The 20,582-nt window shown below is 41.6% G+C and overlaps 1 protein-coding gene across 1 annotated transcript in view; it reads left to right on the top strand.

The window, feature by feature from the left end:
- Window positions 1-20,582, top strand: part of PTPRB (protein tyrosine phosphatase receptor type B) — an 83,169-nt gene that overhangs the window by 8,993 nt on the left and 53,594 nt on the right. The window contains exon 3 of the mRNA XM_087934453.1: window positions 15,026-15,249. Coding sequence (XP_087790579.1) covers window positions 15,026-15,249 — 224 coding nt within the window. The remainder of the gene's footprint in view (window positions 1-15,025; window positions 15,250-20,582) is intronic.

The following is a 20,582-nucleotide window of genomic DNA, read 5'->3' as shown; positions in this document are numbered from 1 at the left end:
TATAAGAAGTATGGTATTTTCTCTTAGAGGAAGTTGAAAAAAATGCAGTTGTAACCAACATTCAGCCATTCAAATAGTGGGGCCTTAAAATTTCACAGAGTGAACATTACTTTTCCAACATAAAAAATATTACATTATTTTACAATGGATGAGGAGGAAGAAAAATGAATTGTAATAACTGATTTCTGTACTAAATTCTGTCATCTCTGAAAGATAAACTCTTTAAACTATAATCCATTGTCAGACATTTGTCATTCATATCCACCATTAAACAGCAAACATTTGTTGACAGCAACCTGTAAACAGTTTATTATATTATAATTATAATAATATTATAATTCTTGACCAATCAGATTGACTATGGAAATTCTCAGTCATCCAGGCCATGGTTGTCCCAAAGGTGCTTCTTCAAAGCTTCCTGGAGAAGAAGCAAAATGTCTTCAAGGAAAAACAAAGTCTAGTTGTGTTATGTCCTGAGGACTCAAGGAGTTCTCACTCAGGTCCACTCACTTTGTGTGGGCGTTATTCCCCCATTCCCATTGGTCAGTTCTCCCCAGCAGCCAGCTATAAAAGCAGGCTGCGGGGTCCAACTGGCTGCTGATTGCTGCGAGCCAGTTCCAGGCTTGGCAAGCACGGTCAGCCCTTTATTTGTAAAATAAAGTACTGTTGCACTCATGCTCTGGTTCAGCCTCTCATTGCTCAAACTTAACACTGGCGACGAGGATGGGATGGCTACCAGAAGCACCTTGCAACCGCTGAGTCACTAGCCACCGATCTACAGCCCAGAGAGAGCGATCGGCTGGCAACAAGGGAAACGCTGATCCGCAGCCAGAGAGAGCGGTCAGCTAGCGAAACGAGCGATCAAAAAGAGCAAACGCAGATCCGCAGCCAGAGAAAGCGGTCTGAGTCAAATAGTTAGAAGCGTCTGTAGCCGCTTGTTAGCCTCGCTACGGGAAAGTGAAGCGCTGCGAGCCGCAGCCGCTCTGCATTTGGCGCGAAATTCAAACGGGTGTCATTTGAATTTCGAGCCAGTAGGAATCACAGCACAGCGCTGTAGAGAGTCACTAACGCCCACTTTTTTGGCGCGAATCAAGACACCTCCAACGGCTAGCAGCCAACGTGGTAACCCAGAGAGAGAGAAAGAGAGGGTAGCAAAAACCTCTCCAGAGCTGATATCACTAGTAACTCACGAGCGTTCGTAGTCCCAGAGAGATTTCTCCGCAGGTAGCCCAGCCGTTCCAGCACCATGAGTTCCAATCCAGTATTCCCGGCGTTTAAACCAGACGAAGAGAAGTGGGAATCGTATAAGAACCGTTTCAATCATTACATCGATGCGGTCGGCCTGTCGGATGCGGGAGAGCATCGGAAAAATCCTATTTCCTAATCTACTGCGGAGCCACCGTTTACGATACCGCTGCAGCACTCGTGGCGCCGAGAGAATTAAAAACGTTCCGTGGTCCGAGTTGCTTGAGATCCTCACAAACCACTACGCTCCCAGGCCTTCACAAATCGCCAGGAGGTTCACGTTCCGAATGAGGAAGCAATCAAGTAAGGAGACCATCAACCAATATATGGCGCCCTCAGAACAGCAGCCCTGCACTGCGGGTTTGGAACATACCTGGAGGACATGCTCCTCGATCAATTGGTTTGTGGGGTCAAGGATCTCAACCTACAGAGGCGACTGCTAGCTAAAAAAGACCTCAACCTCGCGCAAGCGGTAGAGGAGGCCCTAGCAGCCGAGCTAGCAACGAACTCAGCCACCGAAATTCAGGGCCCAAGCACCAAGCTAACAGCGTTCCCAGTCCATTCCGAAGAGGTGGAAGCGGAGGAAGGCCACAACGATGAGAACGATGTCCATCGCCTCACCAATGACAGACGGTCGCAGGTAGGGGCCAAACAAGAATACACCGGTCCACCCAAGCACATCACCCTGTGCCTAGCCTGTGGGGGATCACATCAAAGGGCCACCTGCAAGTTTAAAGGAGCCGTTTGCAACAACTGCCATAAGAGGGGGCACATTGCGAGAGTCTGCCAAGCCCCCAAAGCGCTGCACAAAGACCCCGTCCTCGCACTCGGGACCACAGAGGCAAGTATTAAACTGTCGCACGCACCGCCTTGCCAGGCGTACTTGCCACTCTGTTAGTAAAATTTCTCTCTCCGTTTCCCTAGAAGGTAAACCGTGCCACATGGAGGTTGACACAGGGTCAGCGCTCTCAATAATCTCGTGGAACACCCTCAAGAGACTCCACCCCAGCCTATCTACTACCCGGCTTCAGAGATGCCAGTTCGGTCTGAAGGACTACCAGGGGAAGGCCATTCCCGTGATCGGCAGAGGCAAGTTCTTTGTCAGTTTTAGAGCTTTTAAAGGCCACCTACCTCTAGTGGTAGTTAACGGCAATCTACCCACCTTATTGGGGCTCGATTGGTTTCCCCACCTCGGCCTAGGGTTAACAGGAGTCCATGCTGTCTCAACCTCAGACACTGACTCCTTATTCGCTGACTACGCAGATGTGTTCAGCGAGGAGCTGGGGTGTTATAATGGAACCCCCATCTCGTTCACCGTTGACCCCCAGGCAGTTCCAATCAGATTAAAACCACGTAGAGTTCCATTTGCTATTCGACCAAAACTAGACGCTGAATTGGATAAACTACTAAAACAAGGGGTCATTGAGCCAACAGATTTCGCCAAGTGGGAGACGCCCATTGTCACACCCCTCAAAAAGATGGTAGCCTGAGAATTTGCTCGGACTACAAGACAACAATCAATAAATATTTACAAGTTAGCGCCTACCCCGTGCCCGTCATTCAGCACTTATTGCACACATTCGAACCGGGCAGTATTTTTGCTAAATTGGACATGTCTCAAGCATATCAACAGTTCCCTGTTGATAACCAAACAGCGGAACTTCAGACCATCGTCACTCACAGGGGTGCCTTCCGATGCAAGCGTCTCCAATTTGGCGTAAGTGTTGCCCGGGTATTTTTCAATCCCTCATGGAGCGGATTTTACAGGGCCTCCTGGTGTAGTACCCTACTTGACGACATCTTGGTCTCGGCCAGGGACAGACCCCAACTCTTCCAGAGAGTGCGAGCAGTGTTAGAGAGGTTCAGACAGCATGGCCTCAAGTTAAAAAAAAAAAATGCGCCATTGCCACTAGACAGGTGGACTTTCTGGGTTATAAAATTGACGCCTCTGGCATTCACCCCCTGGAGTCCAAGGTCAGGGCGATCCACAAGCTCCCACACCGACCTCCAAAACGGAGCTACAAGCTTTCTTGGGACTCCTAAACTTTTATGCATCCTTTTGCCCCATAAAGCCTCAGTAGCCGAACCCCTACACAGATTACTAGACAAAAAGTCACCGTGGCACTGGGGGCACAAAGAAGACCAGGCGTTTAACGCCGTCAAATCACTACTTACGTCAGAGGCAGTGCTCATCCAATTCGACCCCAACCTTCCTTTAGTACTGGCAGCAGACGCATCCCCTTTTGGAATTGGGGCGGTCCTTAGTCACCGACTCGCCAATGGCGCCGAGGCCCCCATCGCCTTTTTCTCCAGGACGCCTCGGCCACGGAGCGAAATTACAGCCAAATCGACAAGGAAGCCCTAGCAGCTGTTGCAGCCGTGAAAAAGTTTCACGAATTCCTTTTGGCCACTTCTTGAACTGGTCACCGACCATAAGCCCCTCCTGGGCCTACTGGCCGGCGACAAACAGACACCTCAAGTCCTCTCCCCTCGGATGACAAGGTGGACGCTTTTCCTAGCGGCCTACTCATACAAACTTATCCACCGCCCGGGCAAAACTCTATCCCACGCTGACGCACTCAGTCGCTGCCCCTTACCCGCTCCGGCTGAAGACCCAGCTCCTGTCAATGCCATTTTTGAAATCACCCAGTTGGACCTGCCCATCACCGCCCTTGACATCGCCGCCAAAACCAAGGCAGACCAAACGCTCGCCCAGGTGCTCGACTGGGTGAGGAGGGGGTGGCCGGGAGGCAATGTTGATAACAAATTCGCACCCTTTAAGACTCGCATGCAGGAGCTGTCCAGTTTGCAGGGTTGCCTACTGTGGGGCACTCGAGTGGTCATCCCGATCTCGCTGCGTACCCGAGTCCTGGAAGCGTTGCACGAGGGACACCCCGGCATTGTGAGAATGAAGGCGTTGGCATGCAGCTACGTGTGGTGGCCGGGTCTAGACGAGGACATTGTCAATTGGGTAAGTTCCTGCAGCATTTGCCAGGAATCCCGTCCTGCTCCCCCCATCGCCACCCCTACCAGATGGGAGAGCGCCAGCGCCCCTTGGTCTAGAATCCATATCGATCTGGCCGGCCCCGTGCATGGAAAGATGTTCCTAGTGGTCGTGGACGCTTATTCCAAGTGGATAGACGTGGCGCAGCTATCCACGACCACCACACTAGCAATCACCAACGTGTTAACGCGCCTGTTCGTTACCCATGGACTACCCGACTCCTTGGTCTCCGATAATGGCCCACAGTTCGCATCAGTAGAATTCAGCCGTTTTGCAGCCAACCTAGGCATTCGCCACATTTTCACAGCCCCATTTCACCCTGCGAGTAATGGGTTGGCTGAAAGGGCCGTCAGGACCACCAAAGAGGCCCTCGCTAGGTTTGGCAGAGATGACTGGCACCACAAACTCTCACGGTTCCTGATGAGCCAGCACTCAACCCCCTGTGCAGTCACCAATAAGTCCCCAGCGGAACTTCTGATGGGCCGGCGCCTGAGGACTGTATTAGATAGACTGCACCCACAATACTGCCCTGACTCTCCCCTCGCTTCCACTTCGGGGGTTAGACATTTTATGTTACAGGAGCCGATATTCGCAAGGAATTTCGCTGGGGACCCACTTTGGATTCCGGGCGAGGTCATCGCCGTCACCGGGCCGAGATCATATAGAGTCAGGCTGGAGGATGGTCGCGTCTGGAGGAGACACATAGACCAACTCAGAAGGCGCCTCAGCAACCTCGCAAACAAGAATCCAGAGTCTCCAGTCAAAGGGGAACCGTCCCATCCGCCACCCAGCCACACCGCACCCAGTGACCAGTCTGCGCCAGCGGTCGTTCCGGTCAGCCCAAACTCGGACAACAGCGCCCAGAGAGTTGATCAACCGGATCCAACCCACGAGAGTTTGACTCCAGAAACCAACCCGGTGGTTTCCGAGGATGCCCAGTCCAGAGAGAGTGTTGGCGACACTATGCCAGCTCAACCGTCACAGACTGATACCGAACAGTCAGACAATGTTCCCGAGTTGCGCCGCTCCGGGCGCCAACACAAACCCCCCATCTACCTCAAGGACTATGCGTGTTCGCATCTGGGGGAAAGGGGTGTTATGTCCTGAGGACTCAAGGAGTTCTCACTCAGGTCCACTCACTTTGTGTGGGCGTTATTCCCCCATTCCCATTGGTCAGTTCTCCCCAGCAGCCAGCTATAAAAGCAGGCTGCGGGGTCCAACTGGCTGCTGATTGCTGCGAGCCAGTTCCAGGCTTGGCAAGCACGGTCAGCCCTTTATTTGTAAAATAAAGTACTGTTGCACTCATGCTCTGGTTCAGCCTCTCATTGCTCAAACTTAACAAGTTGCCTTTTGAAAACGCATCTATGGGACAACCAACCAGATTGTGATTATCACCCCAAATGGAGCCTGTTTCTGCTATAGCAGAAATCATCTGCTTGCCAAAATGATACCATTAGTGTCTGGGATGGTTTCCTGTTGTGTGCCATAATAGTGGATCATGGTTTTCATACTTTCATCTACTTAAGTTAAAGATTAAAAATAGATGGATTTCGAAAGATGACAAGCTGGCTTTTAGAGAATGATGATGCGATGATCTTGATGAGATTTTGGATGGCTGAATCAAAAAATATCCAGACAATTTATGTAACTGTCACAAAGTTAATACTTTCTGACAAATATCTAAATTAATCTGATTGATGATTATATGCCATCAAGTCAGTGTCAAAACTTAAATACAACACAGTAAAAAAAAATTCAGTTCTTTTCATGGCTTATATTGCCACCATGACTGAGATAGTTCATTCACCTTGTTGCTTGTTACCTTCCTTTTCTCTTTCATCTTTCACAATATTATGGATTTTTCAAGAAAGCTAGGTTTTTTTCATTGTATGCCCAAAATCTCATAATTTGAGCTATATGTGTTTCAAGTGGGAACTCTGGATTTCTATGAATCAGTTATCACCTCAGTGGTGGCACCCTTCAGCATACCCGTTCATGGTTGGGTTTTCCTTTTGAGTTCAGATATCTGTTGGGAGACTCCTTGTATTTCCAGGTCTGTTTCTATCATTTGATGTCTTTACAGAAGTCATTGCAATACTACTACTTGTCACTTCTAACAGCTCTCTGAAATTATTTGTTAAGTTCCTTCCTGAGATCTTTTCTTTCTTGTCTTTGGCTTCTTTCTTGGAAAATTCCACTGTTTATTCCGACATTCAATCTGCTGTCTTCTGTTTCTTGTCTTTGGCAGAAATTAATAAATTGTTTTCCCACTTCATTCTAATTTCTTTAGTCATAGAATCTGATTGTGTTTTCTTCTGTGTTATTTCCAATTTTGGAATTCCAGTTTCCAATCACAAGCTGCACTTCTTGTTTACATGTTGTAGCAATATCAGATTGAAGTTGATCATAATGCTCATCAACTCCTCTTCTGCATTAATGACTGGAACATAAACAATCAATATATAAAAGAATTTTTCACTAAGTCTAATTTGTATTATTTGGTTATTGATTGCATTGTATCCAATACTATCCTTGCAGTATCCTTTCTATTACAGCATTTTTTTTCTTTCCTGCATGGCATCAGTAGCAAGATAGCTTTAAACTTGTACATCATAAATATTATTGATATTTTGAAAGTCATTTTTTTCAAAGTATCGAAGGGTCCCATAATCCAGCACGATATCATCAATCACTTTTATATACATGCATGTGATTGTCTTGCTAAAATACAGGTATGCTTTATGATGATCTTCTCCTACATAGTATGAACTTATCCTTTGCCATTTTCATTAAAATATTTATTCACCTTGAGTATCTTCATATGTCATATCTGCTCATTATAGGTTACTTTATCTAGTAAGATAGGATGAACTTCATACCTTGGGTAAGCCTGCCAAAATTATATTTTGACAAGTCTGAGAGAACATGTTAGTCTACTACAGTAAAAAGTAACTTGTTTTCCAACAATTGTCCTAAAGGTACTTTAAGGTACTTTTCAAAAAGGTACTTTAAAGGTACTTTTCAAAAGGCACCCGGATTTTCTTGGTTGAAGAAAAACTGAAGAAGCTTCTTGGATGGTAAGTAAACATTTTCAAAGAAAAAAAATACCCAAGAAAGTCCAGTTGCATTTTGAAAAACATATTTGGTCCAACCAAGTTATTTACATATCACCTGTTATGATTTCCCTAAACATGGTACATTTCAGATGTGCTAGGACTACGATGCCCAGAAATCCCAGTCAGTTGAAAATGAGCTGGATATAATACTTTAAATTGTAAAAGGCTAAAGTAGAAACTCACAGGGTTATATTCCCAGAGCAGAAAAAATATGCATGTATAGCCTGATGAATAGCAGAGAAAGTCAGGGAGAAATAAGAATAGCCATGATAGCCATTAACTAATTCACTATATGCATTTTGAATCAATTGGTTGTTCTATCTGGGAAATATGATATCAATAACCATACTGAAATGACTTTTCCTATTTTTGAGTAAGACACAATAAAATCATTATACTATTTTGGGCATCCTGATTGTTTGTCAATATACTATGTTTATTTGAATTTCATGGAATATGGACAATTTTCTTGTAAGGTAATCTCTATTTTATCAATCCTAGCATTAAGAAAAGTTGTGATTTGCAGCACAGATTAGTATCTCATGGACTGTAGTGATCACTATGGCATATGAAAGATTGCATCTTGAAATGTAAAAGGAATAAATGATAAAAAGCATGAAATCATAAATAAAATTGATTTACTTTGTTTTATTAAAATTTATTTTAAGTAATTAAAAGAGATATGGTTCTATGAAACCAAGAGAAAGGGGAAGGATGAAATAGGTATGAATGAAGATAGCCTGATCTTCTACAGAAGAATTAAACAGTACATAAGAAAGTGAAGGTGTACATTTCTGAAAATAAGGACTAAAAATTTCAAAAATAGTGAATAAGTGTAGTCTAATGTGTCTACATATAAACGTAAGAATTCATATGTTGGTGACAGCTGCATATCATGTTACAATTGATTGCAATAATGAAAGAATCAGAAATTAGTTTTGCAGAAAACTATGGGATATTCTGAATTCATGCAATTGGAAGTGGAGGTAGGGAAAGAGGAATTATTCTGTAACTATGAGAGAACAAGAGAATACAGAACAAATGTTTGGGCCATTTGGAAACCCAAAAGTGAATCAGTATGGAAACAGTCTGGATGGGAATCCTAATAGAGAAGTCAGAGAACTAGTGAATGCAGGATATATCATTTTTGATCATTAAGAGAGGATCTTGGGAAAAGATAAACAAGGAAGATAAGGAAAGAAATGAAGGAAACAAGGATGAGAGTAGAATTGATGCACAGAGAGAAAATGTAAGTCCTTTATGAAAAGGAGGTTAGCTTAATTTCTCAGTGGAAAAAGGAAAATATGTGAAAACCGCATGTTACAGAACACTATAGAAGGCCACAGAGTTAAGGTAACATTTGGAACATATTTGAAATTTGATTTGATTTGAAGATATGAAAAATGATACTTGAATGATGTAAAAGACCTACAGGTAAAAAAGAGTTTGCTGCAAAACATAAGGATGACAGAAAGATATTGTATAATATGTATAATGAAGAACACGATATTTGTGAATTATGTAAGCTAAAAATACAAAGATAACTAAAATTAAAAAACACAGAAGAAATGTGATCAATTTTGATGGAAATGTAACAAACTTCCAGCAGAATAAATGGAATTTAAAATAAAAGAAATAAAACGGTGAGGTGAAACTCAAGTTAGAGAATGTGGGCAGGAATATTTTAGAAATGTTCATGGGAAATGATGCTAATTATTGTCAGGCAAGAATTGAGACAATGCTATAAATTTTACCATCCAACAAATGTGTATGTATGTATTGATTCAACTCCATCAACCAATCAAGAAATGACAACACAGCCAACCTGCCCACCAGTATATATAGGGAGATGGCAGCTCCGATCATGCTTTGCTCACACAAGCAAGAAGCTGAAGGCCCCAGCCTGAAGATGGCGAGTGGGACCTCGTCGAAACGTTGCCAAGATGCTCTCAATCTTACATGGGAAAAGACCGGAACATACGACATCATCACATGATGTATCGTGAGTTTTTTTCCCTTCGCTAAACCAGGAATGGGCATGGCCAGCACATGATGCATCCAACCCAGGCCACAAGTTTGACACCCCTGGTGAAGATGGTGCAACCGACAACATATTAAAACAAGGATATGATTTACCTGTGATTGTATGCCTCTTTTAAAAGGTGTGAGGACTGCATACATGCCAAATAATTGGAAGAATGCTAGTATTATCCCCCTCTACAAAAATCCCCCCCTTGGAAGATTGAATGCTAAAACTGAATGGATAAAAAAAGGATTTGATAGAATTCTGAACAAAAAAACCCACAAGAGATAACAATGAACAAAACTTGGGAAATGCAAAGCAACGTTATGGCAGACAGAGCAGATTTTTGATCTTCAGCAGATCACAGAAAAATAGGTGACAGTGAGACACTTGACTCATAGAACATTTTATTAGAAATGGAGATAAAGATTAGTTGCTGAATATAAAATAAATATGTGACAGAAGTAAAAAGAATAAATGGAATCCTTAATTCATTGTTAGGAGAAGTATTAAGCAAATGATGCACTGTTGGCTATTGCAATTATGGATAAATGTAAGAGAAATGCATATGGTTAGGGTGGCAGGGGTGGGATTCAAATTTCTTAACAACCGGTTCTGTGGGCATGACTTAATTTGTGGGTGTGGCTTGGTGGTCATGTGACTGGGGTGGGAGTGGCTTGCTGAATGGGTGTGGCTAGGTGGTCATGTGACTGGAGATGCCCAGGCAGATGGCCATGTGACTGGCAAACCAAATTTAAGTGGTCCTTGCTTAATGGCCATGTCCTCCCTTAGTGGCCAGTTGCTTAGCAAGTGTTTTTTGCCAGTTTCCAAGGCCTGGGGAACCCTGGGGAGGGCAGGGCGAGGCCCGGGCAGTTGGCCATGTGACTGGCAAACCAAATTTAAGTGGTCCTCGCTTAATGACCACTTAGTAGCCAGTTGCTTAGCTTTTTGCCAGTTTCCAAGGCCAGGGGAACCCTGGAGAGGGTAAGGCGAAGCTTGTGCAGCCATGAGGAGCTATGAGAAGGGCTGGGCGAGGCCCGGGCAGCTACAAGGAGCTATGGGGAGGGCAAGGCAAGGCTCAGGCAGCTACAGGAAGCTAGGGGGAGCTATGGGGAGCTATGGGGAACTCAAAGTAGATTTGAAAATGACAGTCTATAAAAAAGATGTTGCACTGTGTATATAAAAGAATGGCTGATATTTTCATAATTACAATTCATTAACTGAAAAAGAAACGCTTAAAATGGAAATACTATTAACAAACCAAGGGAGTTTGTTATTTTGTGCCAGTAGTGGCACAAACATTTTTCCTAGCCAAGACTACTTACCTGGACCAACAGTCCCTAATGGAATGCTCTCTCTATAGCAGACCTAACCTTTTTAGAATGCAGCTTAAAAATGTACTGAAGCTTTTTACAACCTTATGCAGATATATATAGTACAAAAAAAAGATAATAGTACAAAATTATCTAAGAAGTTAGATTAAGAATGGAATTGATAGGCAATTCTGAAATTTATTCCTCAGTTTAAAAAACTGGAATATATGAATTCAGTATTGGGCTTCCTCTAGTATTCAAGAGGATGTAGTGTCAAGATTAGAAAAAATGGTAAAGCAACATATAGATTTAAATTTTAAAACCAGAAATATTTTTGTTGGCAACCACATAAATAAAGGGAGTACAATTCATATTTAATGTTACATGTATTAACAGCAGTTAGAATTATGTCTGCACAACAGTGGAAAAACGAAGAGATCCCCATAGATGAAAATGAAATTTAAAAATTACAATGTGCAGAAATGGATAGAGATAAGAGCTAGAAATTAGGTGGAGAATGATCATTGCTATGTATGAATTAAATACAGAAAGTTGATAATTATAAATATGCTGATATAATTAACAAAATTAGAAATAAGCCAATACAAAGAAATTTAAATAATGTTTCTGTTACACTGTTGTACTTATTGATATTTGCTTTGCTTTTTCATTTATCAAATATTTTATATTCCTTTATAATATAAGTATAATAGAATTACAGAGGTAAGGTTAAGTAAAGATACATTGTTATAGAATAGATTGGTGATGATGAAATGAACATTATAAAGTAGGTTAAGTAAAAATGGCGATTTGCTTGCATAAAATATTAAAGTCTAGTAAATAATTAATAATAGTAATAATATAAATATATATAGTGGATTTATGATAGAAGGATTAATGCAAATTGGAAGACAAAGACTGCAGAGACTGTGTACAAGTGACTTGTACCAACTGACACACTGTATGTAACTGAAGATGGTTTATGTTTTATATTTGTTTTGTTTGTTTAAAAAAAAACTTTTATTTAAAAAAATTCCATTTACGTATGCATGCATGCTTGCAGGTTTTTGTTACATTGTTGCTATATATTGATTTAAGCAGAAACAGATAATGTATGACAACAAGGTAACAAGAAGTTGCCTGCCTCATTTTTGGTAAGTTGCCTTTTTATTTATGTATTTATTGTTTTAGTATCTGTTTTTGTTTTTATTAATCATAAAAACAAAACAGATACTAAATAAATAAATACATAAATAAAAATTATTTTACTATTCATCTTGATGCTTCTTTCTCCTTTGTTTTTTCCTATTGGGAAAAAGCAAATCAGAAACAAGTATTTATATATAACAGCAATGTAACATTTTGTTTCCATTGATGCTATATATAGATAGTTGTTTCTGATTTGCTTTTTCCCAATAGGAAAAAACAAAGGAGAAAGGAACATCAAAATGAATAGTAAAATAATTATTATTTATTTATTTAGTTAGTTAGTTAGTTAGTTAGTTAGTATCTGTGTTGTTTTTATGATTGATAAAAACAAAAATAGATACTAAAAAAAATACATAAATACATAAATAAAAAAAGCAACTTACCAAAAATGAGGCAGGCAACTTGGCTAGCCAGCTATGCTAGGGTCCTCCTCAGTCTTCAAGCTTGCTGTAGCCAGGACGGCTGGCCCAGAAGTCGCCACTCGACCAGGCTGGTAGCAGTGGTGGCAGCAGCAGGAGAAGGTAGGCAACTGGCGGGGCTTGCTGCTTTGCCTCCTCACTCACGAATCGGTGGTGGGAAGGCAAGGCAGCAACCCTTGGGCTGCAGTGGGTGAGGAAAGGTGGTGCTGGCCTAGCCAAGATGGCAGCCACTGGGTGGGCAAGGCAGTGGCAGCCGGCCCAAGAGTCGGCACCAGGGCTGGCAGCGGCAGGAGGAGGTAGGGGACCGGCGGGGATTGCTGCTTTGCCTCCTCACTCACCAATTGGTGGTGGGAAGGCAAGGCAACAACAATGGAGGGCCACGGGTGAGGGAAGATGGCAGCGGGTGAGGCAGGGAGCATCAGCAAGGGTGGTGCACATCCCGGGAGTTGGCACTTAACTGGGGCTGGCAGCGGCAGGTAGGTGACTGGGTCGTACTTACTGATCCATGTCTTCAGAAGCTTGGGTAGGCAGTCGGGGCGGGCAAGGAGAGCTAGTGGCTGGGTCTTGCATCTTCTTTAATGGCAGCTGCTGTGGGAGCGCAGTCCAGGCAAGGCAGGCAGGCAGGGCCTGGGAGGCAGGTCGGCCAGGTGAGGATGGTTAGCCGTGGTGGTGACTGGGGCTTGCGGCTTGCCCCAGCAGGGCGGCAGAAGGCAGGCAGTGATGGCTGGCTGCTGCTGCTGCTGCTGTTGTGAGCCATTGGCGTTGGGTGGGAAAACTTTTGTAGATAGTGCACATGCGCTATAAGTAGGGGTGGGATGGGCGGGGAGAATAAGGCAAGGATTGCCATGCATGTGCGAAAAATGTCATGCATGCGCAGTAAAAAAACCAGGTTTTGGCCCGTAGGAGTGGCAGAGAGGGGCGGCCATCCAGTTCTTTTACCAGTTCTAAGAACTACCGATGATGTTAACAACCGGTTCTATAGAACCAGTGCGAACCGGTAGAATTCCACCCCATAGGATGGTTTGTTATGGCAAGGGAGGTAGTTGGGGACACGAGTATGCATGAGTAGCTGGCAGGGTGGGATTCTACCAGTTTGCACCTATTCTCTAGAACTGGTTGTTAACATTCTAAGCAGTTCAGAGAACCAGTTGTTAGAAGAAATTACTGGCCTAATCCTGTAAGGAAGGCAGGAAAGAAATATTATGGAGTTGCTTACAGAAACTGCCTCTCCATTAACCCTTATTACATTCTAGGCAGGACTAGACTTCCTGTCACAGGAACGTCTCTGGAGTTTTTTCCCCTCCTTTGCTGGTACTTTGCTTGTGTGGAGTGACCATTCAAAGTTACAATGGCACTGAAAAAAGTGACTTATGACCATTTTTCACACTTACAATTGTTGCAGCATCCCCACAGTCATGAGAGGCCAGGCGAGGAGACATGTGCCTCGATGTGAGTGATATTGAGTTGGCCACACCCAGCCAATGACCACCAAGCCATGCCCACCAACTAAGCCACACTCACAGAACCGGTTGTTAAAAAATTTGAATCCCACCCCTGGTAGCTGGGGTCTTTTTTATGCAGATATTACTTTGTTGTTGGCAGAGAACTCAAAGGAGTTGTTGCAAATTTTAGATTTCTTTCATGATCCATCAAATGATGCATAAAAAATGTCTAATCTTTAATGTCTCAGATATCAAGGGTTGTGGTAGCTCACAAGGAAATAAAGTGAATTACTAAAGATAAGTGAAAAATAGTGAAAAATTAATAGTTCTAAATGTGTGTGATAGATTTTTTCATTAAAAATAAGAAATTGATGGGGAAATATTAACATATGCAAATGCTGGTCAGAAGAAGTACCTGTATATAGTGTTAAAACTGCGTTAAGGATGGAGTGTTTCTTGAAAGAAGCAAAAATGGCTGCATATAAGATGTTCTTTGGCGCACTTTGTTATATGGAAATAAGTGATGAATAAATCAGGACAAAACTTCAGTATATTAAATGTGCGTTGCTGAATTACGTGAATTAAATATCACACCAAAGTATACCAGTGTCCCAATTATTTTTACACAAACCAGACAATCTGGGAATGGGAAAAACATAGTTTAAATTCTGAAAGTTCATTTTTAAACCTCATATTACTATGCTCAGTTTCATGTCTCATTCAGTTTAGCACCCAAGGCAAGATTTGAATTTGCACTTTCTTTGGGCCACTTCTAAAAGTTACCATTAAATTGGAACTGGACAAGTACAGTTCCTCAGTTCTACAGTGCAGTGTGATTCAGGATAGTACTTAGACCTTGCTGATTAGTTTATTATATTTCATGATTAAGCCAGGTTCTTCCTACTACACGTAGACTGCGGAAATTTTGCTTTGGATTGTCAAAATATGATTGAGTTGTTAAATACATTGCATACTAAAGTTAGTAATAATCATAAATGTATCTAGAGAAAAGGCCATTGTGGATTCCTTTAGAAATCTAACAAAGAGCAATGCGGATATCGTTTTATCAACTCAGCTCTAAATATAATTATATTCAAACAGCATTTTCTCGGTGAAAAGACTATGTAATCAGCTATTATTTTAAAACTGCAACCCATCTAACACTATTCATGTTAACAGTTAAGATGTGATTAATATGTCAAACTATTTCTATGTATGTTGAGCCCTGATTTTATATACGTTTATTCCTCCTAGATTTCCAAGATGCTGAACCATTGCCTCAGAGCACTAAAAACCCATCCCTTCCCTTTAATCCTATAACCCATAGTCCACAGAATTTTCTTGGCGGTAGCAATACAATGATTTCCAACAGAAATGTTACAGAAAGCAACTATAAATTTAACCAGAATTTATTTGAAGTAACAGAAAAAAACTGGATTCCTACAACTACCTATCATTTCTCTAGCACTACAAAAGAGGTAAGATAATTTATTCACTGGAAAAGCTTTCCTTTCCTTAACTATATCTTTAAATAAAAAAATAAACAATAAGGGCATAATCCAGAATATTGTTCTGATTGTGAATAAATAGCTCATTGAGTCTGATAACTGATGTTGATGTACATGTTACTTGATTACAATACAATGTTATCATCCACAAGTTGTCAGGAGTTTCCAGAGGCTCTTGCCCCATAGATAACTGGACTTTCTGATATAAGTTGGCCTCTAGGAAACAGATTCTATTATACATCCCTGCTGCTCAACATCATCCCTGCCTGAGCTGCTGGATTTCATTGCTGGGCTGGTAATTTAGACCCAAGGTTTATAGTTTTTCAGGATTTCGATCTGCAACCCGGAAATATTGAATCAAAGACATCTCAGGAGTTAATGGTCATGGAACTGTCCCAGATCATCAAAAATGTGATGTATCCTGGAGGCCACACATTAGAATTGTTGGTTTTGTCTCAGTATACTTGACATATGATCTGGTCTTTAAGGATATTTCTGTTGCTGTGGTCAGATCACTTTCTAATTGCTTTGCAGCTTGGTTGAAAGTGGGACAGAGTCTGCTGGATCAGTCAATAACTGCTGATCTTGGATGTGAATCAGAGAGAAGTTGGGGTCTCCATGAGATTTAGTGAATGGTTTAGCTAAGATCCTCTTTGAGGTCTGAAATAGATGAGTAGCTGTCTTAAACTAGATTGCTTCTATGTAGCCTCTCTCTCTCTGCAGAAACTGGGACACCCTTGGCTGTTTTGGAAAATCTGAGGAAATATAGTTTGGCTCAGTTCTCTGTAATTTGTCTTGTATTCTTCTTTTAGTAAGTAGGTTTTTAGTTGTAAGCTGACAGAATCTTTTGGCAGTTGTGTAACTGATAAATTAATATAATAAGTGCACAAATATTGTGGGCTTTATCCTTATTTTCCTTATAGCCATCACTGATACCCCTAGAAAGGTAATAATGCTCATCCAGGTGGGGATGAGTCTGCCTATCGAGATGAGGTGAACCGGTTGCTTTTGTCGTGTGGACAATAACTCGGTCCTTAACACCAATAAGACCAAGGAGCTTATAGTGGACTATAGAAGGAATAGATCAGACATTGCTTATCAATGGAGACCGAGTGGAGCAAGTGGCCAGTTTCTGGGTGTTATCATAAAAAAGGACCTGACCATGTGTGGGGCACACACATTGCAGCCCTGGTCAAAAGGACCCAGCAGAGATTATACTATCTGAGACTTCTCAGGAAACAACAAATGAATGAAAAATTGCTGGTGACTTTCTACTGCTGCACTTTAGAGAGTATTTTAACTTACCACATCTGTGTATGGTTTGCCAATTGCACGGTGGCAGATAAGACAGCTCTCCAAAGGGATAACATCATTGCCCAGAGATTCATTGGTTGCCCTCTCCCCTCTTTGGAACATGCTATTGTTATACGTGATTCAAGACAACCCACTTACAATGGCACTTACTTTGAATTTTTTAAAAATATTTGCTTTAGAGCAACTTTGGGTTGCAAATCTTGCTGTTTCAAATTATGAGAAAAATTAATCATGCCCATTTCCTCCTTGTTAAAGAGAGAGATAGAAATTGGTAATTATATTTAAAAATCCAGGAAAATTTAGGTGGTGGTGATAATGATGAATTAAACCTGTATGCCACCCAACTATCAACAACTCTCTAAAAGAGCAGAATGGGGCCTGATCCTGAGAATATATCCAGGCATTTTTCCACTTTACACTGGATCTCACTTACTACAGTTTATGACAGCTTCACCTGGACAACTGGGGGCAAAGATGTACAATTGGGTATAATCTGTATATTTATTTATATTGGTATATTACCCCCCATACCAAGAGATGATTTTGTCCAGCAGCTTCACATACTGTAGATATTAAAAAGGAAAGGTAGAACCACAATGGGGGAGGGAGGGACTTAGGGCTTAACAGTCTCTCTCACATCAACACCACAAAACTCAGAAAAGGCTGCCCTTCCACTCCCATCTTCATCAGCCAGAAGTTCAAGGAGAGCCAAAATAGATGCACAACCCCCATCCCAAGCTCACTATAGGTCACTAACAAGCACAACCAAAGTCATTTCATTGCTATAGCCTGGCCTGAATCCCAACAAGAAAGAATCCACATAAGCTACTTATACCAGGTAAAGTGTGACCTTCTTTTTTTAAGGGAAGATTAGCGATGGAAAAAAAATTGTCCAGATAGACTTGATCCAATAAAGGTATCTTGAGGAAGAAGCATACCACTGCTGCTTTCAGAACTGGCAGAACTCTCCTCTCTTAAGAAGTTATCTCATGTTCCTATGTACATTTTAAAATATGGAGTGGGGGTAATGTTTTAATTCTTCAAAGTCATTTCAAACTTCACACTGCTGTTTCTGACTTGTTTTCTGTTTCTTTATTTTTTCTGAATACCATTCCTATAATCACTTACTCTCATCTGGCTTTTTTGTAGGCCAAGAATGTGCACAAAGTTGCATCAGTTGATTTAATACTATAAGACTGAACTAACCAAATGAAAGTAAATAAGTGGTCAAAAAGTGAACTTGAGGACTGCTTGATAGATCAGTGAAATACAAAATCAGTATATGGAAGTAATGTATATCTCAAATTTCTAGAAGACTCAATCCAAGTAGGACAAAGGAAAGGAAAGCTATTATGAAAGAATTAGCATATTCCAAGATCTTTTAGGCTTCTATGGTGAGATCAAAGACATCAATGGGTGAAGGAGTGGGTGGAATAAGAATCTGTTCCAGCTATCTGCTTTGCTCTCAGTCTAGATGGCTGTTCATAGAGTGGAAAGGCTATGGATCTTCTACATGCTTCAAATCTTTCTAATTCCATCTCTAATTCCCCTCTTGCCATAAAAGCATTAATGATAGACCAGCAAAGGTATTGGACATTTTCACATCACTTAAGAGATGGTTTGTAAGATGGATCTTCATCTTTAACTACAGAATTGTGTTTCCATTGACAAAGAAAGAATAATGATATTTTTAGAATTAAAAAGATTGCTAAAAGTGTAACCATGGCTATATTAATCTTTTATTATAGTTTATCTTTAAACTCGATTATCAATGGAATGAAAATCATATTTTTAAAAGTGGGATTAAAGAGCAGCCTGGAAGTTGCAAATCATTAGACAACTATCTCATCTACATAAAGCTACTGTAATTCTAACTTTTAGAATGTTCTTCTTCTGGAAGAAACCTGATAATACAATTTCATTCACACTGCCTCCAAAACACGGCCTCAGAAGCAAATTGAATGGAATTGTGTAGAATTTCTGAATATTCGTGAATAAGTGCAATAATCATGAATAAGTGCATTTCAGACTGCATTGTTACTAATGAAGAATCACTATGGACACTTACTCTCAGCCACTGATTTCACCTCACTAACCTTGTACTTCCTGCCACTGTGGGAATGTTCTCCAGACTTTGGTAGAAAAGGAAATGGGAAGAAGGTTCATCCAGCTGGCCAATAGATGAGTGAAAAAATGGTACCCCAGCCAGGGTTCCACCCTTCTATTCTCATTTCCTCACTTCATTTTCTTTCAGTAGGGAAAAAATGACTGCATTGGCAGAACAACAAAGCCTTTTTCTGATACTCTTGAAGCATTTGGGAGGGCAGGGGAATCAAGACAACAGACCACTTTGGGAAGGAGTGGGGAAATCCCAGGAGTGATGAGATAGGATGAGGTTCCACCAAGATAAACCTACCCATCCTGCAGTTCTGGAGGAAATGCTACCTAATACTGCCCTCCCAATATTTCCTCTGGATTCATGAAAAAAAATGATGAATCCAGCTTCCAAAGCTATATAATATCTTGCAAATATGCCAATGGATCCTCCTGTGGGAAGTAGTACTTCTTCAGATTTTAGAATTCTATGACAATAAAGAAGGAATGATTGATTAATTCCTATCACTACCCAGTCAATGAGAGACTCTGAGTGGCATATATCATAAAAGTATAAACAATTAAAAAGTGCAAAATAAATATATTTGCTCACTATCCATCTATGCCATTCTCAACCTGTCAGAGGTTAATAAAGCCAAGAAATGGGGTCCCTAACACATTCAGGACCCCAGACCCAGGAACATAATCAGCCCTTTTCAGCAGGTGTGTCAAATTCGCAACGTCATCTTGTCATCACATAATGTATCACGACTTTTCCCCCTTTGCTATACCGGGGTGGGCGTGGCCAGCACATGATACATCCGGCCCATGGGCTGCAAGTGTTGACACTCCTGCTTTACAGCCTCGTGAAAGTCCAAAAGAGTCAGGATCACCCAATCTCTGAAAGGAGAATTTTCTAGAGGACAGGGACTATGACAGAAAAGACACATCTCCTAATCCCCGCCAGCTGACATCTCTTGGCTAATGGGACCTATAAGATGCCCAAACTGCTGCACTGTAATGGATGGATAGAAACAATTGGGAAAAGAAGAATCTTAGATAGCCCAGTTCCAATCCATGAAGGACTTTAAAGATGACAAATAGCACTTTAAACTGCACAATGCAACCAACGCATTCCACATAGCAATGATATGTATCATATATCTGACACCATTTATTACCTGGACATTATTCACTAGTTGAAGCGTCCAATTGTTACTCAAGGGCAGCCTCATGCAAGTGCATTGCAATACCCCAGATATGAGGGAAAATACGGCAATAGGCACAACCTAAGTATGCAGAGGTTTCTTGGCTATGGCTGCCATTGCTGTTCTAGCAGGAGCCTTGATTTCAAGAAGACCCCCATATTACACAAAGGATCCATCTGGAGCAGTGTCACCCCATCAAAGACCAACGGTGGAAAACCTTGTCACCAGAAGGCCCAAATGCCCAAATCCACTCAGTCTTGATTGAGTTGAGTTGAAATCCACTTCACCTAATCCAGACCTTTACAGACTCCAGGCACTGGGCTGGGACATCCATGATCCAGTAAACATTACATATTTCAATTACTTATTAACTACCCTGCATGAATGATATTTATTATGGATAAATAACTAGATAAAGAAGAGGAACCAGATGGCAAAAATACATGGGCAATTGTGGCACCAGAAAGAAATCAGTGGACCAAATAAATAATGAACAGCAACTATATTTACAGCAAATTATTCACGACCTGCAATTTTAGGCTAAATATCCCACTGAAATAGATTTGGGGATCAAAACACAACTCCCTTTCAATTCAGCACTCCAAGACTTCATAGATTCAAGGGTTTTCTGGGGTTTCTGGAGGGTTTCCAGACAATACACTATTTTACAGTTTCCGTATGTTGAGA

Source organism: Pseudonaja textilis, chromosome 5 (genome assembly GCF_049901715.1).
Source record: "Pseudonaja textilis isolate UNSWEBS1 chromosome 5, rPseTex1.2, whole genome shotgun sequence".
Lineage (NCBI taxonomy): Eukaryota > Metazoa > Chordata > Lepidosauria > Squamata > Elapidae > Pseudonaja > Pseudonaja textilis.
The sequence above is the reverse complement of the archived record's forward strand: the minus strand, read 5'-3'. Positions and strand labels throughout refer to the sequence as shown.